This window comes from Vipera berus (assembly GCF_964194415.1).
Source record: "Vipera berus genome assembly, chromosome: 4".
NCBI classification, from domain to species: Eukaryota; Metazoa; Chordata; class Lepidosauria; order Squamata; family Viperidae; genus Vipera; species Vipera berus.
This window is the reverse complement of record NC_138206.1, coordinates 98799635-98826634: the sequence shown is the minus strand read 5'-3', so window position 1 is coordinate 98826634 and position 27000 is coordinate 98799635. Positions and strand designations below refer to the sequence as shown.

The 27000-nt window shown below is 39.2% G+C and overlaps 1 protein-coding gene across 3 annotated transcripts in view; it reads right to left on the bottom strand.

Moving 5' to 3' along the window:
• The window catches only part of ITGBL1 (integrin subunit beta like 1), a 192122-nt gene extending 171439 nt beyond the window's left edge, over positions 1-20683 (bottom strand). For 2 of the 3 annotated variants that reach the window (XM_081326532.1, XM_081326534.1), the window contains exon 1: positions 18925-19330. In XM_081326532.1, the coding sequence (XP_081182658.1) occupies positions 18925-19288 (364 nt within the window). In that variant the 5' untranslated portion in view covers positions 19289-19330. Of the gene's footprint in view, positions 1-18924; positions 19331-20476 lie in introns of those variants that run through there. The other variant, XM_081326533.1, reaches the window with a different exon arrangement.
• Positions 20684-27000: the final 6317 nt, after the last annotated feature.

Here is a 27000-nt window from a genome sequence, read left to right as displayed (position 1 = left end):
TCTTTTTGTTTCTGAGGTTAAAAGAAGTAATTGCTGGTTTCCTGAAATGATCATAGACCTCTCAGTGCTGAAACCAAATCACTGGATGCTTTCACTTTTGTAACAAGACAGCTCAACTATTGGTAGGAAATCCAGAAAATCCAGCAACTACATCAACATCAGTAAGGTGGAAGGATGCAGGAAAGTGTAAGCTCCTGTCTCCAGCAACCTCAGCCGCATGGCAATCATTTGAAGCTGAAAAGGCTTTGTGTGGCTAGGCACATGTCCATGTGACTTTATGCTTTTCACCCCACCATGTAGGCCTTGTGACTTGCTACTTGCCTAAAGTAAAAGACACTGTGGATTCTGGGTAATCCTATTAGTTATAATTCATGTGATTCCCAGTAAATATATTGATATAGACTTTAAATCCATATTTTAGTTTGCTGTCTCAGTGCAAGACAAAGGATAGCGCTGGAATTCTGAATTTGTATACAACTGTTATCATAGCTTTTCAACTGTTTATGAACTTTAATTTCCCGTTCTTAATGCCTCTTCTTCTTGCACAGCATATGGAGATGTTCTGATTTTTTTTTCTCCATGGCAGAATATAGAAATTAATATTGTAAGGTTTGATTAAGGCAATTTTTCACAGAGATAATGATTATATATCAAAGTGGATGAGCAGGGAAAAATATAGGAAATCCAGTACAAAAAAAACCCCAGGAACTCTTTGTTGGTGAAAGATAGATCATGGGACATAGGTGACCAGTGTTAAATAAATAACAATCCCCATGAAAATACTGGATAATTCTATGCTTGGGTACTTGGTACTAATTCTTGAAAGTCTTTGCTGAAATTTTCCAGTAATTCTTAAGGGATGATTTTTTAAAAAGTGCAAAATTCATGAACAATGTGAACTGAAGAGGATGTCTGAACTACTGTCAAATTCTATGAATGCAGCAAAATAATTTCATGATGAAGACTTTGCTTAAAAATATCCTTAGGTTTCTATTTTCATATGCTTCTTGATTCAATCCTGAATCAGTTTTGGCAATAGCTAGGGGTGTGTTTGAACACTTAAGATTACTAAGTCGAGTACATCTATTCTGAAATTGAAATGTCTGCTTTAGTCATACCCCCTTGGTATAGTCCTGAATCAAAAACATGTACTTAATTACTTATTTTATAATCTACCTTTAAAAAAAACTTAAGATACTTGTTCCTCATTTCTCCCCACAACAATCTAGTGATGGGGGTTGGGCTGAGAGAGAGAGTGACTTGGCCCAAACCAGCTTCTTTGCCCTGAGGAAGGAGTAGAACTGACAGAAGTCTGTTTGTTGATCCAGAACCTTAACCACTACACAAAACTGACTCTGAATTTGTGTTCAAATGAACCCAGATACCATTCCTCTTCAGATCTCCTGTTTCAACATGTAGAGTTCCAGGACAGCAATAGGTACTGTAGCTCCTGCTGCATACAATCAAACTTCAGCAGGACTAAAATATTCAATATATTCAGACAAGCCATTGAACAAGACTATTATGTGTTGTCCAATTGTAAAATACAGTCTTTATGCATTTTACTTTGGAATCCAGCTAAAGAATATGCTACAAGAAACATATGGCATACATTATTTCTTAAGAGTCAGAAAGAAAATTAGGTCTTCATTAAACTTTTCATTTGCAGTCCACCAGAGAAATGGGAGATTTCTTGACTTTTGTTTTATGCTTCAATTACATATGAAAGGACATGAACAAGCTCCTTTCTCTTTAAAAACTTCAAAATAAGTCCAACAGCAAACAAAACCAGAAAGCAGATTTAAAACAATTAAATAGATGGGTTATTAGTTGGCAGAGCTATTCATGCCATATTATTGCAAAATAGTGCATAATAATGATAAGGACCATTTTAAAAAGCATTAATTTATTTTTTGCTGTGGAATATTGACAGTTTCATTTCACAAATGAAATAGTGAAAACAAATTATCAAGTGATACTCTTAACAACCACTATTTATTGAGCTGGAACATGTGGTCTTACCTGTTTACATTGGCACAACAAAAGCAGTCCTATATATATTTTCCTTTATTGTGAGTCAGGCATCCTATTTCTAATTTCCTGAAATCAGCTAACATTTATTAAGAAGGTAGGCCAGCTAAGTAACCGGCTGTATATATTTAGCACATAGAGAATCCTGTTTTAAGACCAGCATCCTGCTCTGTTGAAAGGAATCAATGTACCATGTTTTTCTGAATATGTCATACTATAATGTGGAAAACAGAAATATTGACTATTTTTCTTCTATAAAAGATTTAGGCCCAGCTCTCATCACATCTCCAAAAGACTATCATTCACAAGTTGTGGAGGTTTTATCCAAGGAACCACTACATCCTTGTTATGCCTTGAGGATTGGTGATCAGGTTCAGATTAAAGTATTTCAACGAAAAAATTACTTGGCTCCTCATTGAAAGGGACCATTCCAGATTTTGTTGACCATCAACACTGCTGTGAAGTGTCAAGATCTGGCTTCCTGGATGCATGCTTTGTACTGCCAGAAAGTAACAGACGAGGAAGTCACAGACCCAAGCCAACTGACCACAATAAGGCAAAGACTGAAGCTTTGCCCAACAGGGAAGCAAGTACAAGTAACCTCTGCGCCCCACCAGCATGCAATCTCCAGCCCCAAAAGCACCAAGAAGTGAACTCCAATCCACCTTCCCCAGACAACTGAAAAACTTTACACCACATTTTCCAACACAATGGGAGCCCAGAGGCGCATGAAGGAAACAATCTGCATTGGAAAAAGCCTCATGCCTGCTGTGTGGACTGTGGTTGTGTTGTCGTTTATTGGCATTTGTCTCAATTTATATAAAGCTCTGTACAATTTTATCGTGAGTTTTAAACCTACTGAGGTCGTATGTGTTTCTCAATAAAATGTTTTCCTTATATGCCCCTATGAAACGACAGTAGACCCTTTACCCCAGAGTCCCTCTAATCTTATCTTTTTGCTTATGATTTGTGTTGTCCTTATGGACAAGAAGTGGGGACTGTGGAAAATGAAAATATTGGCTATTGTTCTTCTATGCAAGATTTAGGACTAGGTGAACTAAATCAGGCCCCATGGGAAAAGTATTGAACCAAAGTCTGTGCTAAGCAGTCCAAGGGAACTATTTGTAATCTAAACTGCAATTGTACTTTACTCAATATGATTTTGCTAAGCTTGCTTGTTTTAAATATATTTAGAACATAAGGACTGGAACTGTGAGAAATGAGGAAATGAAAGTAACTGATGGATGCAGGTTCCAATGTACACGGGTATGTGGAAAGTTATGTTCAGCAGAGGGTCAGCAGAAAGTAAAGATTGCTGACCAGCTATTTGAGGTTTTAGGACAGAAAAGGGTATAAGAGGTTGGGACCGGATCTGATTGATTTGTCGTTGGCTAATGGCTGTCTTTGTTGGATCTGCTATATGCCATTGGACCTCATTGCAATGGGTTTTTAATGTACGTGATGTTTATGTGTGTGTTCCAAATTATTGCTGAAATAAATCCCTGAAACTTAAAGTAAGAAGTATTGCTTTGTGTTGCTGTCCCTTGTTTCTTTCATTGGGTTTTTTCCACCACAATAGTGATAGAACACAGGGTTGAGATGAGGTACTATAGTTCTGTCAGTACATTTTTGCTATGTACAATAAACAATGCTAAAAAGGCTTAAAACTCTATATAAAAGCTAAAAGTAAGGTAAAGGTAAAGGTTCCCCCGCACATGCGTGCTAGTCATTTCCAACTATAGGGGCCGGTGCTCATCTCCGTTTCAAAGCCAAAGAGCCAGCACTTGTCCGAGGACGTCTCTGTGGTCATGTGGCCGGCATGACTAGACGCCAAAGGCGCACAGAATGCTGTTACCTTCCCACCGTAGTGGTCCCTATTTTTCTACTTGCATTTTTACGTGCTTTTGAACTGCTAGGTTGGCAGAAGCTGGGACGAGTAACAGGTGCTCACTCTGTTACGCGGCACTCAGGATTTGACCCGCCAAACTGCCGACCTTCTGATCGACAAGCTCAGTGTCCTAACCCACTGAGCCACCGCGTCCCTTGTAAAAGCTAAAAGTACCCCCCCCCAAAAGAAAGAAAGTAAAAAGATCAGAGAAGTGGCTTCTGAACTTCTTTACAGCAGTTATAAATACAGTTATAATTACCCTTATCAGGACTGTAAAAACAATTTTTTCCACCTTTTATGCTGTTTGGCTTACGGCTACTACACATTTAACAAAAGGATATGTCCTACCTATTTTTTGTCCTCATGTCCTCCAGGCATAGCCTTAAAATCAAATTTTTTCTGCCTTGAGGGTGGAGGTTCGTTCTCCCAAAGTGTGGTTGGTTTCTGAACGATGTCAGTGTTGATGTACTAATATCCCTTAACTTCTGTTGAAAATGTTAGCTAGCCTGATAATGAAACCAACCCACAGGCTCGGGGAACGAACCTCCACCCTCATCCTCCACCCGAGCTACAGATATTCACCACTATCGCAATTTTCTGCCTTTTTGAGTATCTTGAGCTTTTTTTAATGTATTGTTTTCATACAGTAGTTATTCAAATTTTCATGTATTGTGACCTTGTAAATAGACTGCTTCTTCCTCTCTTTTTTTTCTCTTTCCTTCAACCCTCGACTACTCGATAGCCTAGATTTACATTATGTAATTTATTTCTGGATTCTAGCAATTGGCCTCAATCCAGCCCCTTCAAGTCTATAATCACTGTAGTCTGCTGGGCACACAACTTGCCATACTTTTCTGTGGTAAAATTTAAAAAACATATTAATTCTATTTTTCTTGAAAATGAAGATTTGTTGCAAAAATATTGCAATTGAAAAACCAATCTTTCTGATGCTGGAATAAGTAATTGTGTACTATACACACCAGGCTAACCCCCCCCCCTTTTTGCATTTTTTCTATATAAAGTTTCTTACAGATGCCAAAAAAATATAAACAATGGTAGCTGGGCTGGGACTCAGCTCATTGCCCAGGCAAGAGAGAAGAGAGCTCTTCCTCATATTGGTAAGCCTTCCTTCCTCAGAGGGAAGGAAGCTGCCAGAAATGATTCAAGTAAGGAGTTGCTTATATGCTCATGCCAAAACTAGAAAGCTTATTGAGACTTCTTCTATGGAAGAAGAACAAGCTTCAAACTACTGCTGCAAAACCTATGTTCTTCCTTCAATAGGTATTTTTTTGGAGAGTTACTTTGAGTTCTTGGTTTGGACTATTGAGGTTCCAAAAAGTATTTTTGTTGGTAAACCCTGTTCATGAAGGTTCAAGGGACTGGGGAGAATAAACTTCAACAGGTTTTCTACATTTTGGAGGGTCCACTTTTTGCTTTCTGTTCTCACTAGTTAACTCCTCACTTCTCTGTCTACCAGGATCTCTGCTGCACTATCACAGAGTTGTTCTACATGATGGATACACTGCCCATCTGAAAAATGGAATTTTGAAAAATGCAATTTTCTCATTGACTAACATAGAGCAGCATTAGCTGGTTGATCAAAGCCATCTTAGCAATTCACCCATAGAAATTTTTCCCATTGCAATATTTAGGGGACCCTCTATTCTGGGACCAATGCAGATGAATACACTGCAATTTTTTAAAACTCATCCCAAATAATTCAGTTGGTTGTGTGATAAAGTGGGGACTGCAGTATCCTGACTATGATACTACACTGGTTCTCAGGATAGTCAAAGGATGGAGAAAACCAGACAATCAAATTTTTTTCTTCTGATAAATGTTCCATATATTCCAATGCTCAAATTATAGAAGATAATTGTTGATATAATCTGGGAGCATACAAAGTCAGCCCTTTGGGGACATCAGATTAGGAAACAGAATCCAGTGAAGAATTGAACTTTTTTTCTGACAGTGAGAGAGAGAGAGAGCAATTAATCAATGGAATAACTTGTCTCCTGGGATTGTGGGTGCTCCATCACTGGAGGTTTTCAAAAATAAACTGAACATTTGATTGGGATGGTATAAGGCTTCTGCCTTGAGAAGATTGGACTAGAAGACTTCCAAGGTCTCTTCCAGCCCATGATTCTATAATTCTATATATTTTCTTGAAATAGGCCATAATAACAGAATCTCACAAGCCTGATTGTACTTTACCTCCCCAATCCCAATGAATCAGAGAGGAGCCTGACCAACTCTCTTTTGAATAGTGTCTTGTTTTCCAAGGCTTAAGGAAGGTTTCAGCCCTCTTTGCATGTATAATAGTTCTTGCCTATTACTTTTAAGGTCATCTCCTTGATCCTCTATATGGGCATTTCTTATAAGCCTAAAATGAGCTGATTGTTACATAGCTGCCCTTAAAATATAGCATTATATAATGTTCAGCTATAATTTTCTCCATTTTCAAATGCCACATAAGACAAGGTTCTCATGTAATATCAGAGTGATCATGAACATGATAGGTATTTTTTAAAAAATCACTGACAACAATGCATAACATTTCTCAAGTTAGAATTTAGCCACCTAATTTTCTACTGCAAATAGCAATTGTGAAATTGGCAAGCTGAAGAACCCCTTGGTTTGTTGAGCTCCTTGGCAAAGACTGCAGTCAAATATATTGCCAGTGATGGATTTCCTCCTGTTCTCTCATATAATATAGCAAAACTGGCAAGCAGTTTGTCTTGCATAAGGGTATCTTCTTGTTAATATGCTTTGACTTCTGTGAATTATTCATTTATCTATTTTGATCTGTGTTCAGAAGAATTCTCTTGCAGGGCATCATCTGCCTAATTATGACCTGTTATAATAATCAAGAGACAAAAATGTGGCTAATGATATTTTAAAATAATTGTTTTTCCTATTTTTTCTACAAACAGGTGGTGTGCTTCATTATTATTTTACATTGGCCTCCTTTTCTTCTTATATCTGGTCTCCCCTTTCACTTTGTATCTCATCTTCTCTGCTCTAAAATGACTTGTTGCAAACCAGCAATATCTTTAATCAATCACGAGCAAGTCCTCATATTGGTGGCTTAAAACTCTGCATCATTTTTAGCTGGTACACAGCCAATAGGAATAGTGGACCAAATACAACTTTATTCTTCTTATGAGCCTAGCTTTTGCCACAAAATATCTTTCATGCTTACTACCTCTAACAGAGAATATCTAACAGAGATTTTGAAATCTACACTCTCTTGGCTATGCCATGTTTGGAAGACTTGAGAATCAGACATTAACTAAGAATCAAATATGTCACATACATCCCACTTAATGTTCAAGAGATCTCAATATTTTAGGTATAGATCTATATCAGATGCAATACTGAATGTCACAATCACTTACTGAAAGAAATCTACACACATGTAAATTTAACTAAATTCTAAAAGTTCATTGGCCTTGCACCAGAGAAAGTGGGTATAAATTTGAGTTCCCCATCTATCCCCTTATCCAAATCGTTAATGAAGATATTGAAGAGCACTGGGCCCAGAACAGAGCCCTGGGGCACCCCACTACACACTTCCTTCCATGTAGATGCAGTTCCATTGAGGACCACACGCTGAATACGGCCTGTCAGCCAGCTAAGAATCCATCTGGTGGTAATGCTATCTAACCCACATTTTTCTATCTTATCAAGTAGTAGGTTGTGATCTACTTTATCAAATGCCTTACTGAAGTCCAAGTAAATTATATCTACAGCATTCCTCTGGTCCACTAGTTTTGTCACTTGGTCAAAGAATGTAACAAGATTTGTCTGGCATGATCTGTTTTTGACAAACCCATGTTGACTTTTAGTGATGACTTTGTTTGCATCAAGGTGTTCACTGATTTGTTGTTTGATTATCTTTTCCAGAATCTTCCCAGGTATTGAGGTCAGGCTGATAGGTCTGTAGTTTCCTGGATCTATTTTTTTCCCTTTTTTGAAGATGGGAACTACATCAGCTCTCTTCCAGTCCTCTGGTAGTTCCCCAGTGCTCCAGGATCTTTGAAAAATATAGTTCAGTGGTTCTGAGAATATAGTTCAGTGGTTCTATAGCTCATGGACTATGAAAAAAAATGGTAGGTGTGTGTGTGTGTGTGTGTGTGTGTGTGTAACATGTTACTTGAAAATCTGAGGATAAACAATATTAATTAATTAATATTGCCATTTAGACAAAATGGGTCAATGATGGCAAGACATTGATTCAGAATCAGTTTGCACTTGTATGCTACAGCCAGGAGACTATATTCCTGCAAAAGGATTTGGGGCACTGATTGCCACAACATTCCCTATGAAATGCTAAATTCATAGGATTATGTAAACAAAATTGATTGATGCAATATGCCCAACTTGTTTTAATCATAAAATATTGAATAAGAAAAATATGCTCTGGTCCACTCAACAATTAATCAGTGGAACGACCTGCCTCCAGAAGCTGTGAATGCTCCAACACTGGACATTTTTAAGAAAAGACTGGACAGCCATTTGTCTGAAATAGTATAGGGTTTCCTGCCTGAACATGAGGTTGAACCTCCAAGGTCCCTTCCAACATTATTATTATTATTATTATTATTATTATTATTATTATTATTATTATTATTATTATTATTATTATTATTATTATTATTATTTATATTATTATTATTATTATTATTATTATTATTATTATTATTATTATTATTATTATTATTATCAAGGCCACAGTTAGGAGGTCATATATCAAGTATAAAATAATCATATTATCATTTATCATGATACCTGAGCCCAGGAACAATTTAGGCCTCATTGTTTCAATCTTATTATGCCAATATTACATAATAGTAATTAGGATTTGATGTTATAAATTGCTCAATTTTAAATGCTGATGTTGACATTGGAAAGAGTTAAGGTATCAGAACTGCCATCTCAGGCCTGCACTTTGCATTTGCTCAGTGTCAGTCTGCCAGTGACTCTGGGGGGAGGGAGTTGGATGGGAGGGGGGAAACTCACTACACACCATACATTCTGGAAACACAGCTGCAAGATCAGATAGCGGGGGAATGCATGCAGCTGCATACCAGCCAGCCCACAGTTGAAAAGACAGTTTCCAAAACACTCCATTTGAATATGATTGGACGATGGGAGACCAGCAGTGGGAAGTGATGGGTGTGGGGAGGTTAGAGATTTTGGCACGTGAATTTCAGTTCTGGCTTTGCTCTACAGTATTCTGCTTAACCTTCCATTTTTCACCCAATGGAATCGAGGATCATTCTTACTTAAAGCTTTGAGCTGAGGCAGGGATAACATTAAGCCAGAATTGCATTTCTCCAATCCATCTGGATTATTCACCTACTGTGGGGATTGTGCAATCACGTCTATCCCCAGTGGGACCAGGCAGAGGGGAAAAGTGGACAGACAATCGCACCAAGACCTGAGGGCAGTTGCAAACCCCCAACACAAGAGAGTAGCCCTTCTCCTGCCAGGAATGCAGTGAGGCCTTTTCTGACCCCATGGTTTGCAAAGCATAGGAAGAGACCCACAGCCCCATCAGGCCCTACAGCTATGAGAAGTGCGGCAAGAGCTACCACCTTCTCGGCCTGCTGAACCAGCACAAGAGGTGCCACATGTGCAGGGTGACATTGCTCTCCCAGGTCCCCAAAAGACGTGGGAGTCTCTATTGATGAGAGAGCAGTTTCAATGGTCTCTTGGCATTGGGAAGGTGGATGAACCACTGACGGGGATGACTGTCACCAGAGGATCCGAGATCAGGCCATGCTGACTGGAGGAATGGCATGATCTGGGGCAAACCCAGAAGGACACTCACAAGGCAGTCATCAGCTGAGTGCTTGAACCCAGAAGAAGAAGATTCTGGGAAACTTCTAGTCAGTGTTCCCTTGGAGCAGCCTGGCTGCATGCCTGGACTGGCGCCGACACCAGTAGCCCTACCTGCTGCCCAGCGAATTTCAGTTCTGGCTTTGCTCTACTGTATTCTGCTCAACTTTTAGTAAACTATAACTTTTTCATCAAATGGAGTCAAAGATCATTCTTACTTAAAAGTTCAAGCTGAGGCAGGGCTGACATAAGGTTAAAAGAGATCTGAGAAATTGTAAGGACCACCTCTTCTATTGTCAATTCCTCCCCTTCTGCTACTCTTCAACATAAGTCCTGTCTCATATTTGGTACAGATCTCTGTAAATTTTAGGATTTTTCTCTTCCAAATGTGTGCAAAGAAAGTAGAGTTTTGGGTGAACCCAGTGTCTTTTAGCAGGATCTGCATGAAACTGTGACTCTGGGGGTTTTGGTCCCATAGTTCCATGATGGTCTATTTGCAAGCAAACTGCAGGGTCCTTCTGAATCCTGCCAGTTTTCTTGTGAGGAGATGCCTTCCAAAGCACAAGTGGGTCTTTTAAGGCTTCTCCTTATCCAGAGAAGCTCTGCTGGTCTGGACTCACTGCCTGGGCACTAGCCTCGACCTCAGTGGCATCTGCACTATAACATGTTAGCTTTCTATTTTCACCTCCCAGAAATCCACTAAGATACCGATTAATTCACTGGATATTAAAACAGAACTTCCCAGGATATTGATATTATTATTCATATAAATATAGAATTCATTTGGTTTACAATTATACTTTAATAACTAAGTCTGCAGTTTTTATTACAGTTCTCTGTGGCCTCACTATTCATTATATTCTACTCAACATGCATCATGCATTACCTAATTTTTAATAACTCAGTATAGAATGCTATTGTCTGTAAAACATTTGTTAATCTTCAGCATGTCTCTAAATATTACATTTGTAATCTATAGGCTGTGTTCAGAAACAATGGCTTAATTTGCTTATAATACTAAGCCAGTATTTAAATTCTAGGTCTAGGTGCACAACTTTGAATAAACTGAGTAGTAACTAGAGTATATGTGCTCTATTTGCTTTTCAAATAGCCAGCTTCTTACAATGGTTTATAAGTACAGGTTGTAAAAAAATGTAGTTGTAAAAAAAATCTAGTTAATTAAAGCAGCAAAACAATCCAGGGTTAAAAATGATTTAACTTGAACATATTTAGATTTCAGCCTCTGATTCCAATATGAGGGAATTCTAATATAAAATAAGTCCCCTGATCAAATTTATATGCTCCCTCAATAATTTTGATGCTAAATTATTCTGAAGACTGTCACATCATGGATTTCACATCCACCATCCCTATTTGACTTCCATATGGACTTGGTTTACTCAGGCTAATCACAGCTTCCCCCAAAAAGAGCCTTCTAACAAACCTTGCTTTGATTGTCTCCAGCTATTGTCTATGACCTCACGGTCTTAGAGCATCAACCTGAGGCCAGGGTTCCTCTTCTTACAGGTCAGATCCTTAACAAACAAGGCCAATCAGAGAGCAGAATGGTGAATTGAACAGATCAAACTTGCTATTTCAGGAGTTCAGTTATAGGGAGATGTCTAAAAGAGCCTAGAAGTAGTCTCCAGAAAGGAGCATTAGTCTTGAGCAGAAGCACATCATGCAGAGATAACTGGGAGAGGTTTCCATGTACATCCCTCCCACCTACCTCACCAGTTGTTAGGCAAACACTACTCCAATAAATCTGCTTTCTTGCCACTATGAGGTAACAAGTCATTAGTTTGATTTTATGCATTTAGTTATGCATGTTTTAACCATGGTTTGTGAAATAAGACACAATGACTGAGTCCATATACAAGACATTAAAGCAAACCATTTGTTGGCTTAACATTACCTGTGAACTGAACACAATGAGCAACATTGGTCTGTCTAAAGATCCACTCTCCTTTTTACTCATATCAACTTCCCATAGACTTGCCTTTTATCTTCTGGTCCTATAGTCACACTGGATCTCATTTTACGTCAATAATTTTTGAAATTCACTATTTCACTAAAGAAGTGCTTAACCGAAAAAGAAATATGACTGTCTTGCTTTCCTCAGGCTCAACTTTTGTTACTACATTATTTATACATGAGCTGCAAAACCTAGACTATCTGTAGATAACAGTAGCAGAGATATTGAAAACTCTCTTTGCTACCATCTAGTAAATGCCTGAGATTTTGCAGCCCAGTTGTGCTATTACAATCTATCAATATATCATCAGTGCTAATGGTACAGAACCCCTTTTGATATTGCTGCCCGAGAGAATCAGCACTACTTAACAGCATAATAAGAGCGAATGAGTATATTTTCTGTATTTGAATAAGGATGGAAAATAATATTGCTGTTTATCCTCAGAGAACATTCATATCCTATCCAAAACATTTCCACATGTGGCAAATTCCAAAATACGATAGATGCCAGGACTAATATATAACACTTGGAATCAGAACTTAAACTTTACTATTTTTCTCTGATAATGATGAATAAGGTGTATCAATCAAACATAAGATCTCAATCTTATTTCTCCACAATATCCATTGATAGTTTTTGATTATCCATAGTGAAATGGGAAATCTTTTCTATACCAATTTGAAGTATATTGTGACCCACGGTATTAACTGTTTTAGATTTGTTTATTCATATGCATTTATATATGCAGGAAATAAATACAGTCCCCCCAAACACAAAATATTTAAAAGTTTATTAGCTGCTGTCTCAAAAGAGATATTTGTTTTTGCTCTTAGGTGAGAATTTTCACAATGTTTAAGTCTTTAAATGCTCAAGGATCTCAGATATGGAATTCTTCATTTACCTCCATGATTTAAATCTATTTTAATACAATCCTTTTAAGCACCTGATGTATAAAGCACTCCCACTTTATAAGAAATTCTATGTATTATAAAACAATATTGTATAGGGGAAAGAAATGTGTGGATGTTATGACCTCTAGCTGACAGTTAAAAAATGTGATCCTGATTCTTTTCCTGGCCCAGCACTAAAATGCCATGGAACTCAGGGAGGATTATGCTGAAAAGCCAATTGTTCTAGAATGTTTCAAACTTAAGTTTCAGAATAAATATTGGAAATGCCATATTTCAGTTTGAGTTTATACTGAAAACAGCACAAATATTCTCTCTGAAGCCACCACTGCATAAGAACAACAGCAAAAAAGCAGAGATAGCTAGTCCAGTTGCAAATTATCCCTCTTGAAGACTTTGTTTGCCCTCACAGATTCCAATCAATGGACAATTTGGATAGGCTATATGAGGTTGTGAGCTCCTCGTGGCCCTTATGAGGTCCCAAATCAATTGTGATAGCCACAAAGGTTAAAACAGAGCTGAAAACATGACTCTAATACAGAATGAAATTCTGAATCTAGTGGCTAAAGAGAGAAGAAGACACTTCTGGTTCCAGGCAGTGATATCTGCTTCTTTGAGTGAGGGTGTCTTTCCTGCCGCCTTGAAGGAGGCGGTGGTGAGACCGCTTTGTTGTGATTCAGGGTCAGCTTGTGGGTTTGGCAGTTGGGTCGGACGACTCAGAGGAGGAGGAGGGGGTGTTGAAGACCTTGCTGAGGGGGTTGAAGATCTTGCTGATGAGAGCCCTCAGCCAGGCCCCTCCCACTTGGTCACCACGGAGACCCAGCTGTGTGAGCCTGACAGCGTGGATGAAGATGACCCACAGCTGGCCCTGTTCAAGGACGCCCGACGCAGGAGGCAGTCAATTAGGAGTAAACAGAGGAAGGCAATGGGGCTTCTCGGAAGGAGGCAGAGAGAAGCCACGCCCTGAACTCTATATAAGGGGAATGTGTGGGGAGGGCTGGTTTGCTGAAGGCAACCGCTTGGATAGTTCGTGTTTCTTAAAGCTCCTGTTTCTTGGTTCGTGTCTTGTTTGTTTTTGTAGCTATAAATTTGGCAGGCGTAATTCCAGCCTCTTGCCGTTTGTAAAGGGGTTGTCCCTGCCTTTTCTGCAGGGCCAGTAGCAGGCTGGTACAGAACACCCCTCTCAATAAGCCTGCCCTGGATCCAGCTATTTTGAATAACTATCATCCGGTCTCCAACCTTCGCTTTTTAGCGAAGGTTGTTGAGAGTGTGGTGGCGCATCAGCTTCCTCTGTTTCTGGAGGAAACTGATTATCTTGACCTGTACCAATCGGGTTTCAGGCCCGGGTACAGCATGGAAACGGCATTGGTCGCACTGATGAATGATCTCTGGTGGGCTCGGGACAGGGCTTGCTCCTCTGTCCTAGTCTTATTAGATCTCTCAGCGGCTTTTGATACCATCGACCATGGTATCCTGCTGCGATGTCTCAGGGGGTTAGGAGTGGGTGGCACTGTTTTACAGTGGTTCTCCTCCTACCATTCGCAGTCGGTGTTGATGGGAGGGCAGAGGTCTGCCCCAAGGTCTCTCGTTTGTGGAGTTCCTCAGGGGTCGGTCCTCTCTCCCCTCCTGTTCAATATCTATATGAAGCCGCTGGGTGTGATCATTCGTGGTTTGGGGGTGGGGTATCATCAGTACACTGATGATACCCAACTTTTTCTTTCCACCCCAAACCAACTCAGTGATGCCCTTGACGTGATGTCCCGTTGCCTGGAGGCGGTTCGGGTTTGGATGGGGAGAAACAGGCTCCGACTCAATCCTGCCAAGACTGAGTGGCTGTGCGTACAGGCATCTCGAGTGAACCATTCTATTCCATATTTAATGATGGGGGGTGAGGTGTTACCCCCCCATCGATAGGGCTTGCAACTTGGGTGTCCTCCTGGATTCGCGGCTTAGTTTTGAAGATCATATAGGAGCCGTGACCAGGGGGGCCTTTGCCCAGGTTCGCGTGGTGTGCCAGTTGCGGCCCTATCTGGACTGAGATGCCTTGTGCACAGTCACTCATGCGCTCGTGACCTCCCGGTTAGACTATTGCAATGCTCTCTACATGGGGCTGCCCTTGAGGACCACTCGGAGGCTTCAGCTGGTGCAGAATGCAGCCGCGCAAGTTGTGATGGGGGCTTCCCAATACTCCCATGTAACACCTTTGCTCCGCGAGCTGCATTGGCTTCCGGTTGCCCTCTGGATGAGATTCAAGGTGCTGGTGATGACCTATAAAGCCCTAAATGGCGTGGGTCTGGGATATTTTATTGGGGTTTTAAGATGTATTAATTGTTTTTAGTATATGGGCATGTATTTAATTATTTTTTAACTTTTGTAATCCTGTATTTTTATTCTTGCCCTGTTCACCGCCCTGAGTCCTTCGGGAGAAGGGCGGTATAGAAATATTATTAAATTAAATTAAATTAAATTAAATATCTGAGGGAACACCTGCTGCCGGCATCAAGTTCCCTTCATCCTGTGCGCTCCCACAGGGAGGGCCTTCTCAGGGTGCCGCTGGCAAAAGACTGCCGGCGGGTAACACCCAGGGGAAGGGCCTTCTCTGTGGGTGCGCCTGCCCTTTGGAACCAGTTACCCGTAGAGCTCAGGACTGCCCCTGATCTTCGTTCGTTCCGCCGGGACCTGAAGACCTGGCTCTTTGAGCTTTCCGGCCAGGACTGAGAATTTTAATTTTAACTTATTGTAATTGGGTTTTAATTGGAGCTATAGGCATTTTATATTTTACTCAAGGATAATTTAATTATTTTAATTGTTATTAACTTTTTGTATTTGTAGTGTTATTTTAATTACCTTGTGAACTGCCCTGAGTCCCATGGGAGAAGGGTGGTATATAAGTTCGATAAATAAATAAATAAATAAATAAATAAATAAATAAATAAATAAATAAATATGGGAACATTGCTCTTTTTTTAAAAAAAAGACAGGATTTTCACACTGAAAATATTCTTAAATGTAAATATGTGACTGTCCTGAGAACTAAATAACTATAAATGTATTGACTATGTCGAATAATTTCTAGCTTTTTATTTATACATTTATATATGTGTGTGTGTGTGTGTGTATATATATATATATATATATATTCAAAAAGCCTTGACAAATACTTAAACATACATTTGCCTTGCCTTCCAGCTAATAAAAGAGAGAAAGAACCCGTGGCTCAGGAAGTTAAAACACTGCCTGATATATAATCAGCCCAGGTTCGAATCTCAGATAAAGGGTATGACTAACTGATGAGAACATAAAGAGTTCGAAATGATCATCTTAGCCTCCCAAATTCTTTATTAGCAATTTGAATAATTTGCACAAATAATGAGCTGTCATAAGTTGACTATGTCCTGTGGATAAGCCCTGAGTCGGGCCAAAACAGGAATGAAAGAGTTAATTAGCAAGGTCCATTCAAAAAGCCTTGACAAATACTTAAACATACATTTGCCTTGCCTTCCAGCTAATAAAAGAGAGAAAGAACCCGTGGCTCAGGAAGTTAAAACACTGCCTGATATATAATCAGCCCAGGTTCGAATCTCAGATAAAGGGTATGACTAGCTGATGAGAACATAAAGAGTTCGAAATGATCATCTTAGCCTCCCAAATTCTTTATTAGCAATTTGAATAATTTGCATATATATATATATATATATATATATATATATATATATATATATATATATATATACACACACACACACATATATATACATATACATATAATTTTGTGTAAGATATAACATTATCAGAAGCATCGCAGTAAGGTTTTTTTACTTAGACATTGGACATTTTTCTTTTGATAAAGTTGATGCTAAAATAAGTTAGTATTAATTTTTTCCTATAATATCTTCCAAGCACATTGCTGGCATGTATTTGTTATTATTGGCATTCTCTGTAAGATTCTTACTGACCTAATTATGGGTTCTGGCCTAAAATACTGACACGTTTCATGGAAAGGACAAATGTTAAGAGAGGATGTGATCTGGAAAAAAATACATCCTGTACTTTGACGAATGAGGAAATGAAGTTTTCCTTTATTTCTCTATGCTGAGATTTACAACATTCTTGACAACATAAGTTATCTATTAGAACAGTTAAAAATACAGATATTAATTTTATTGTACAATGGTTTCTATTCTTATCAGATCAAAACTGCTCAATAGTTAAAGACTTTTTAACTATTTAACTACACGCAACAATCTATGCGTGTATATGCAAAAAATTGAGTGGGTCCTACAGTGCTCAGTAAGTGTCTATAATCCAGTAGACATGTGCCAGAATCTTACTTTGTAATGTACAATAGATGCTGAAAGAGCATGAAGTCACACTAATCTAAGTAGATCTGACATTTTGGTATATCTAAAGAGAATTCTGGGTGGGAAATGTTTTTATATACCTAACCCTAACTCTTAAGAGCTCGGGGTAACATACAAAGTACTTATAGAAAAAAATATCAGCAAAAACAATCAGAGTGTAGCAGATATAATATACAAAAGCTAAAACCATTAACTGTATTAAACTTCAGGAAATAAATACGCTTCACTTCTGTCTTAAACTATAGGAAGGAAATTGAGTGTTCCAATTGCAGTGTCAGAGAGCCTGTTTGGTGTAGTTGTTAAGGCACTTGGCTAAAATCTGGGGGGCTGTGAGTTATAGTCCTGCATTCTCTCTCAGCCCTAGTCATTTCAGAAATCTTGCAAAGAAAACTGCAGGGAGTAGTTTAGGCAGTTGCCAGGAGTCAACAGTGACTCAAGGTCATCTCTCCCACTCCCCCCACAAACCCCCCAAATGTCTAAGCCCTAATACTAATGGCGCTGAAACTAAGGATGTTCTTGAATTTCCTAGCATGAAATCTGTAGAGCCACTTGGACTCTTGATTTTTTATGTCCCTGAAAGCCATCTCTATATGATCTGAGATGCTAGTATGAATGAAGTGAGCATATGGGGAAGAGTAACAATACACCAGAAATCAATCAACTTGCTTCTTAATAGGGCACAAAGTATCAGCAAGGATTATTTTCCCAGTGTAATTTGCTAACGGTTGTTCATTTATTACATTTACATGCCACCCATCTCATTGTCAAGTGACTCTGGGTGACTTACAACATCACAAAACAATAATATAAAACAGTTAAAACATTAAAAGTGAACATAAAAACTAGATGAGAAAGTAACCAATTTGTAAATGGAGCAGAGGTGGGATCTTCTTACTCTACTAACCATTTCCAGAGTGGAACATTCCCATTCAGGCTCCAAGCTGATCGGCAAAGCCAGGTTTTCAGGTTTTTTTAGAAAGCCAAGGGGGGAGATTTCATCTTGAGCAGCATGTTACAGAGGCAGGATTCATGGCAGAAAAGTCTCTTCTTCTGGACCCTGCCAGTTTACGTATCAAATTGTCATTAAAAGTTTGGAACCATAAATGGCAACTGAGAACCAAGGGTGTATCTAAATCCTGACTTATACTATGAGCCTCTCCAAGTCTTCCAAGGTCAATACAATGTAGAACTAAAAGTGACATTTAGGCAATACATGGGTCATGCAGGAGCAGGAAAAGACATGTTTGGATTAAGGAGACAATAACCAGCACTATGTACACACCATATATACTTCAAATCATATTTTCCCTTTCAAATCCAGATTGCTCATATTCCTAATAGGAAATACTACAGTAAATTCTTTATCTCTAATAGTCAAACAAGGATGTACTATTTATCTCTAATAGTCAAACAAGGATGTACTATTGTTTTACAGCGTCACATTACATTGGTATGCCTCAAATAGATCTAAATAGTGGCTCTCCAGGAAAAAAAAAGATGTAGAAGCCCAACAGCCTTTAGAGTTAAGCTGGAATGTAAACATGCATCAAATTATGCTACTCCATCAATCCAACTCCAAAATCCAAAGTGATTTCAGTTAAAGAAATATCAGTTTGGCTGAAATTTCCATTCAGTTTTACAAAGGACCCAAATATTTCAAGATGGAGAGGATGAGGAATTTTAACTTTATAAGAGTTTTGTTTGTTTGTTTATTTTTGCTACTGTTCTTCAATGTGTGCCATTTTAATGCTAATTCTTTTGGCTGCTTCATTCATCTCACTGAGAAATTTAAAATAGTCCAATGAAAAATGCCTATAATTTGCTAGTGTCTGACACTGGTTCAGATGGATGTAAAATTGCCAGGACTGATCCTCAAACATACTGTAGATCCCTTTGTGATTGCTACTTCTTGCTTACCTGCACAGATTTCTCCACCATAGGTTTCACATACCCATTCATGACATTCACACAATGGCCCATAATATTTGCCTGGCTCAGTCACTTGACAGATGCAGATCCCACAATCACATTGGCCTCTGCCACTGCACAGTTTTCCATCTGGAACTTGACATTGCTGCTCTGACTCAGACCGGGAAAGTCTGCATGAGGTGCTTTTTAAACCATTCCTGAAGAGGATGAAAAAAATAGCAAGTTGCAAAGACATGAGTATTACCGCTATGAAATAAACAAAACAAAACAAAACAAAAAAAAAAGCTTGGTTTATGGCATTCTTTTCTTCTGCAAAGACCACACAATCTGAATTAGCCCCTGGATAAACCATTCTGTCAGTCACACCCTTACTAAGATTCGTGCATACTTCAGCTTCTGCTCATCTGGAAATAAACTATTTCATAGGATGCTGTAAAGATTTGAGAATAGAGCGATGCTTACTATGACTGCACAGTGATTTGCATTTGATTCCAAAAAGATGCTTCAAAAGTATGTAAATTACTGCAACTTTTCAAAGCATCCAGGTCTTAGAATCAGGAGACCTGACACAGCTGCTTTAAACAGTTGCAGGAAATTATTCTGCTGGTAACTTTACATGTTATGAAGCATCTTGTGGGAACTGAAACTGAAGCACTGCACAGTCCTGACTCATCCAGAGATCATCCAGAGATCATCTAACATAGAACCGTTGTGAGCAAAAATGTTTGGGAAAGTTGTCCAAGTAATCAAGCATGTCATCCTTATTTTTGACAATGCAATTATTCCTCATGAGCAAATTCATCTTTGAAATTTTTCTGTAAGAATTTATTATATTGCAAAGTATCAGGCTTTTTGTATCTATAGCTCATCAATTCTCCATTCCCCAAAAGAATGCTTCAGATTGTTGTTAATGGGATTGGTTTTCAGGGAATAATCTAAATAAAGGTACCACCAGGAAGTTCAAACTTTCAAGTCATATCCCAGGTTTTAAGTATAGAGGTAAACATTCAAGACCATACAAATGCCACGCCATGGTCTTTTCAGTACTCCTGGATACATTGCTAGTCTCATAACCAGAATTTTTGAAGATGTGTGCATTTCTTTATTATTAGTATTTCTGAGTCAGGGCTAAACCTGCTTTTAGTAGACATGAGTTTAAATGGAATAGGATGAAACTGGTTAGCTTATAAATGAGTAAGTCAGAGATTAAATGGAGACTAGACACCCAGATAAATTTTGGAAAGTCCCCTTTTGCACTCAAGGGGGTGCTACATTCAAAATTCAAGGGCAGTTTAGCCTATCCCCACTAATTCGGAGTATCGATGTATGGTGCATATCTCAGCTTCAGTGACAAAAAGAACATTAAGAGATTTGTTTTTGCATCACGATGGGATTTCTGCTTAAACTTACAGAGACAAGCAGCAGATTGAGGAAATAAAAAGAAAAGCCATAGACACACTCTATTTAAAACAGTACTTTCTCCCTGCACCGTTTTTCCAGACTTCTAAGCTTATTGCTAAAGTAAACTGATAGAGCTTACCGCAGGGTCAAGGATGAACTTTGTGGAATAGCAGACAACAAAATGAAGACTGAAGAGGCGAATAGCAGTACCACCAAGTTGAGAAAGCCCTTTGTATGCATGATTAAATCCAAGGGCGGGCGGCAAGAGTTCTCCTGGAGAGTTCAAACACAGAGACCCACTCGGCTTGTTATGTTCTGAGCTGGCCAAAACCAGCTCCTTCCCCCACTGTGCTCCACCAAGTGCCTTTGATTAGCTGTCTGGAATCTGGATTTGGGCAGCATCCTGAAAGGAAAGGATAGTGCCAAACCCTGAACTTTATAGTCTAGGCTGGGAAGTAATTAGAAACAGTTGTATGGCCAGATGGCTTATTTTGACATAATAAAGTATCCTGTTTATGGTTTTCAGAACTTTTGATTCTAAAAACCAGGCACCTCAAGACACCTTTTCCCAGAGGTCCTTTAGGTGATCTTTGATAAATGAAGGTTTGTAATAGTGATGGTAAAAAGATTGGGACAAATATGTCCTTGTAGGTTTGGCAGGGAAGTCTAGCTATATTCAGTGTAGCATTAAGAACACAGGTGAATGCTTTAAATTCTTTAGTGCAGAAGGAAAAAGAGAAAGTGACTTGCTGCTTCCCCTCCCCGTTAGTCAGCAGAAGCAGTATACTAGAAGCTGTTGGTGCTGACCTTCAGGATGTCAAACTGACAACAACTTGTGTCAAAGCATCTGCTCAATGTAAGAGATTTAATCAGTTTTCAAACACCACACCGGAGCAAAACCAGGCTTGTCATTATGCATTTGACTACATGAAGGCAAAACACACAGAACACAGATCTACAAATATGTATTCCCTATGTTAATAATTATAAATATTCCCCCCCCAAACACTTATCTTTTTGACAGGGGAAAGAACCTATAAAGCAGTGGGTGCTCTCTGTATTTATTTGCTGATGCATAGTTGTGAAACACTGAAATAATCAGCTTAGGCAGGTACATCATTTGGAGGCTCAAAAAAGGCAAGACGGTGTTAACAATTGTACAATCACAGTCTCTCTTCTTATGCCAAGTCCAGGAAAAAAGTGAGAAGTTAGAGGAAGCTGGACTAGAACCATTTCACTAATCCTGGTTTGTCAAATATCTTTATACAAAAGGTGCAATAGCATTTTGCATATTCACCTTTCCCCTCATTAAATAGCAGCCACAAGGGGATAAGGTAAAGGTAAAGTTTCCCCCGCACATGCGTGCTAGTCGTTTCCGACTCTAGGGGCTGGTGCTCATCTCCGTTTCAAAGCCGAAGAGCCAGCGCTTGTCCGAGGACGTCTCCGTGGTCATGTGGCCAGCATGACTAGATGCCAAAGGCGCACGGAATGCTGTTACCTTCCCACCGTAGTGGTCCCTATTTTTCTACTTGCATTTTTACATGCTTTCGAACTGCTAGGTTGGCAGAAGCTGGGACGAGTAACAGGCGCTCACTCTGTTACGCGGCACTCGGGATTCGACCCGCCAAACTGCCGACCTTCTGATCGACAAGCTCAGTGTCCTAACCCACTGAGTCATAAAAAGAGATACTCAGCCTTTCCATTCAGAGTAGCTATACGGTGCTGCAGGGAGCCTGCTATTAATGCAATAACTTGCTTTGCATGGTACTGAAAAGGTATTTTTATTGAAACTTAAAAAATACATTATCTTCTTCTATCCCAAAGTCTATAAACAGTATACAGGATGAAAGTCCCTCCATGTTCCATGTCCTAGTTTCTCTTATCTTTTACTTTTTTTGCACATTTATTTTTTATTATTTTATCTCATCATTTTTATAATACTTTTATTTTTATTCTATAGAGATTTCATTTTTATAAATAACTCAAGGTGGTGAACTTACATAATACTCTTTCCTTCTATTTTCCCTACAATAATAACCCTGTGAGGTTGGGCTGAGCAACAGTGATTGGCCCAAATTTACCTGGCCAGTTTTCGTGTTTAAGGTGGAACTTATGGTCTACTTTCTAGCCTAGTGCCTTAACCACTAAACCAAACATATCCATTATTTCTTTCCCATGCTTATTTAAAGGCCCTGAAGAAATAAAAATGACTGAACACCTTCAGTGAGGCCTGGTAAGAAGGAAGACTAAATAAGGAAGCAAGCAAACCACATGGAACAGCTGTTAGTTGAGGGGATAGAAATATGTATTCATGGTAAAAATACATTTCAAGGCTGTCAGCCTTTGGAACATCACCTAAATGTCCTATAGAGTAATACTGTTCCAGTTATTATGTACCTAAAGATGTGAAATCACAGCTGGCAGCTCTTTAGCTAGTATTGGCCTTCATACGTATCAAGTTCTTCCCAAGAACCTAGAATGTTGTAACGTATTAATGTACTATACGTGTAGATCCAGGCAGTGTGGCCTTTTGTAACAGACAGATGGAAATTTTGTCAGTGCGCAGATTTTCTAAGTGCTTTCCGACATGTTTTAGTATGACACCCAGGTACTGATAACCTCTGTGACTATCATGACTGGTTTATGCTCTAACCTTTCAACTTTGATTTTCAGATCTTGATACTCTGTTATCTTCTCCAATTCTTTTATCTTTTATTCTGTCATATACCATGTCAATTATTCACAATTTCATCCTTTCAGTCACAGTTAAATTTTATGTATTATGGGGCAAGATTTTATCAGTTTGCATTTGGAAATCCCACAATATTTTAACCTGCTCAATTTCAGCTTTTTTTTGGTTTTACTATATATTCCCACCAATTTTTCATTATCGGCACATCGTAATTTTTACAAATGTTCCAACGAATCATTTTGGAAATGGTGTGTTATTGTTTGTGTGATCTTCTTCTATGAACTGAATATCTGAACTATTGTTTCATCTGCTTCCATGTGCAATCTTCACAAAATTATTTGATGATTTTTAAAAAATTCTGGCCTGGATTAGTTTGAATAGCTCAGTCTTAAGCAGCCAAAATCAAGCCTTTAGTTTCTTTTTTTTAATATTTCAGTTATAAGCCACTACCAGGTTTCATCTTCATTCACTTTCCCTTCAATCTTTCATAGAAATTGACTGTGAGGTCTGCCATCTCCAGCTTCTTCGCTTCACTGGTACCCTGTCATAAATTGCAAAGGAGGGAGAAGGAATTTAGGTTAGTAACATGTGGGCCTGGGAATGAGAAGACAAATGGATGGAGGGGAGACACATTGGCAAGGACCAGAGGTGCCAAACCAGAATAAACCAGCCTCCAAGGATGACTGGCCTGGGAACCGAATGTGAAATTGCACTGAGAGGCACCAAGCTCCAAGCCATTCCAAAAGATCATAAAGGCTTTCTATTGGACACTGATAAACTGGTCAAGGGGGGGAGGACCAGGGAAAGGAGGGTATTGTGTAGTGGGTCTGACGCAAGGAAGAGACGCAAGCCGGAATACGTGTTCAGCTCTTTATTAGAGGGGGTAGCGTACTGGGGAATGAGGGTTACCTGGCCTCCTTAAATACCTGGCCTGGTAAGCGGACAGCCAATGGGGTTGGCCCTAGGTTTCCCGCCGAAACTGGGTTTCCCACCAAAACCGTTCAGGCCAACGCCCCCTGGTGGCTGTTGCTATGCAGGTGCCTGCATACATAACAGAGGGAAAGTGTAACCTTTGCACAGAAATACTCAGATCTAGCTTTATTCATGTTGCAACCATTTAACTTTAGCAAAAGAACCTATCACTTCAACCAAATGGAGTTGAGGGTCTTTCTTTCCTAAAAGTCTAAGTTGGGTCAAGTCTGACATTGACTATATAAACCATTTCCTTGCCAGTATCATCATCATCATTTTAGCCATTGTCTATCCTTTGCAGGATGAAGGCCTTTTCTGCATGTTTCCAACCAATGCGGTCCTGGGTTTTCGTTTGCCAATTGGGCCCGCAATACCTGCTGATGTCGTGATCCATCTTGTTTTAGGTCTCTTTCATGGACGCTTTTTATTAAGTGGGATCCATTCTATGACTGCCTTGGTTCACCTGCCCTCAGTTCTTCTTGTTCTTTTACCTTCTTGCCAGTATATTGTTCATGTTTTTATTACATTATTTTGATATTTGTTTTTCTGTACATTTGGTAAGTTCCAATTTTTAACTTACATCAATGCTTATTCTTAGCTGCCTTTTAAATTACCTGCCAATGCCTGCTTTCATTTGTTAGCAGTTTATTATTACCATTATGGTTGAATGCCCAGCCCTATATTTAGACTATTTGGCATTTTTATCCACTTATTCAGTCATTCCCAAGGACCTGGGATAGGCAGTTGTTGTTTGATGACATTAATGCATATACCTTGCATTAAAGGTATCATTGTACGATGTTGCCTGTTCCAAGCAAAGCTGTCTTTTGTGATTGACTAATGGAGATTTTGTCAATGTCAATGGTGTTCAAGTGTTTTAGGATTGCAGTCAGGGGACCTATTGCTATAGGTATTTTGCTGTCTTTGATCACAATCATGGTATTTCTATTTTCAGGTATTTATATTTTGTGATTTTCTCCAGTTCTCTCTCTTCTAACCTGCTATCTCCAAGTATTGCAATATCCAACATCCAGACTTTTTTGTCTTTTTTGTCAACAGTTATTAAGTCTGGAGAAGTGCCTACCTACTTGAATCCTAAAGTCCCAAAGCATTTTAAGCTTCTTGATTTTCTATTACTTTGTTTGTTTTGTGGTCCCACCAGTTCTTACTTGCAGACAAACAGTATTTCTTGCAGATATCCAACACACCATTATTGCTATTTTGTCATGCCATTGGTTGCAATCAGTCTGTGCAGTCTTCTTGCAGAAGCTAACTAGGTGGCCCATTGTTTGTTTGTTTTTTTCAGCTTTTTTGCAGAAGCAGCGTTTCCTGCCTGTTGTTTCTTCTCAATTTTGACTTTATATGCATTTGTTCTTAAGGCTTGGTCTTGTGCAATCAGAATTAGTCCCTCTGGTCTTTTTCTTCAATTTACCTGCTCTTAGTCATTGCCAGGACTTCTTGTTATCTGCTTGGTCTCAGTTTTTTAAATGTACTCACCATGTAATATTTTTCCTTGCTATGTCTCTTTTCTAATCTTTATTTGATCATTCTTCTGTTGTTGTTAGTTGCAAAGTCATGTCTGACCCATTACGACCCCATGGACAACATTCCTCCAGGCCTTCCTGTCCTCTACCATCTTCTGGAGTCCATTTAAGCTCACGCCTACTGCTTCAGTGACTCCATCCAGCCATCTCATTCTCTGTTGTGCCCTTCTTCTATTGCCCTCAATCTTTCCCGGCATTAGGCTCTTCTCCAGTGAGTCCTTCCTTCTCATTAGGTGGCCAAAGTATTTGAGTTTCGATTTCAAGATCTGGCCTTCTAAAGAGCAGTCAGGGTTGATCTCCTCTAGGAGTGACTGGTTTGATCGCCTTGCAGTCCAAGGGACTCGCAGGAGTCTTCTCCAGGACCATAGTTCAAAGGCCTCAATTCTTTGGTGCTCAGCCTTTCTTATGGTCCAACTTTCACAGCCACACATTGCAACTGGGAAGACCATAGCCTTGACTATACGCACTTTTGTTGATTGGGTGACATCTCTGCTTTTTGGTATGTTGTCTAGATTTGCCATAGCTTTCCTCCCCAGGGCAAGCGTCTTTTAATTTCTTGGCTGCAGTCCCCATCTGCGATGACCTTGGAGCCGAGGAAAATGAAATCTGTCACTACCTCCATTTCTTCCCCATCTATTTGCTAGGAATTGAGAGGACCAGATGCCATGATCTTGGTTTTCTTAATGTTAAGTTTCAAGCCAACTTTTGCACTCTCCTTCACCCACAACAAGAGGCTCTTTAGTTCCTCTTCACTTTCTGCCATTAGACTGGTATCATCTGCATATCTTAGGTTGTTGATATTTCTCCCAGAAATCTTAATTCCAACTTTTGATTCATTTAGCCCTGCCTTTCTCATGATTTCCTCTGCATATAAGTTAAATAGGCAGGGTGACAATATACAGCCTTGCCGGACTCCTTTCCCAATTTTGAACCAATCAGTGGTTCTGTGTCCAGTTCTCACTGTTGCTTCTTCACTAGCATGTAGGTTTCTCAAGTGACAAATAAGATGGTCTGGTACTCCCATCTCTTTAAGAACTTGCCACAATTTGTTGTGATCCACAGAATCAAAAGGCTTTAGCATAGTCAATGAAGTAGAAGTAGATGTTTTTCTGGAACTCCCTAGCTTTCTCCATGATCCAGCGTATGTTGGCAATTTGATCTCTAGTTCCTCTTCGTCTTCAAAATCCTGCCAGTACTTCTGGAAGTTCTCGATACACATACTGCTGGAGTCTAGCTTGTAGGATTTTAAGCCTAGCTTTGCTAGCATGTGAAAGAGTGCAATGGTGCGATAGTTTGAACATTCTTTGGCATTGCCTTTCTTTGGAATTGGAATGTAAACTGATCTTTTCCAATCCTCTGGCCACTGTTGAGTTTTCCAAGTTTGCTGTCAAATTGAGTGTAGCACTTTTACTGCATCGTCTTTTAAGATTTTGAATAGCTCACTTGGAATACTGT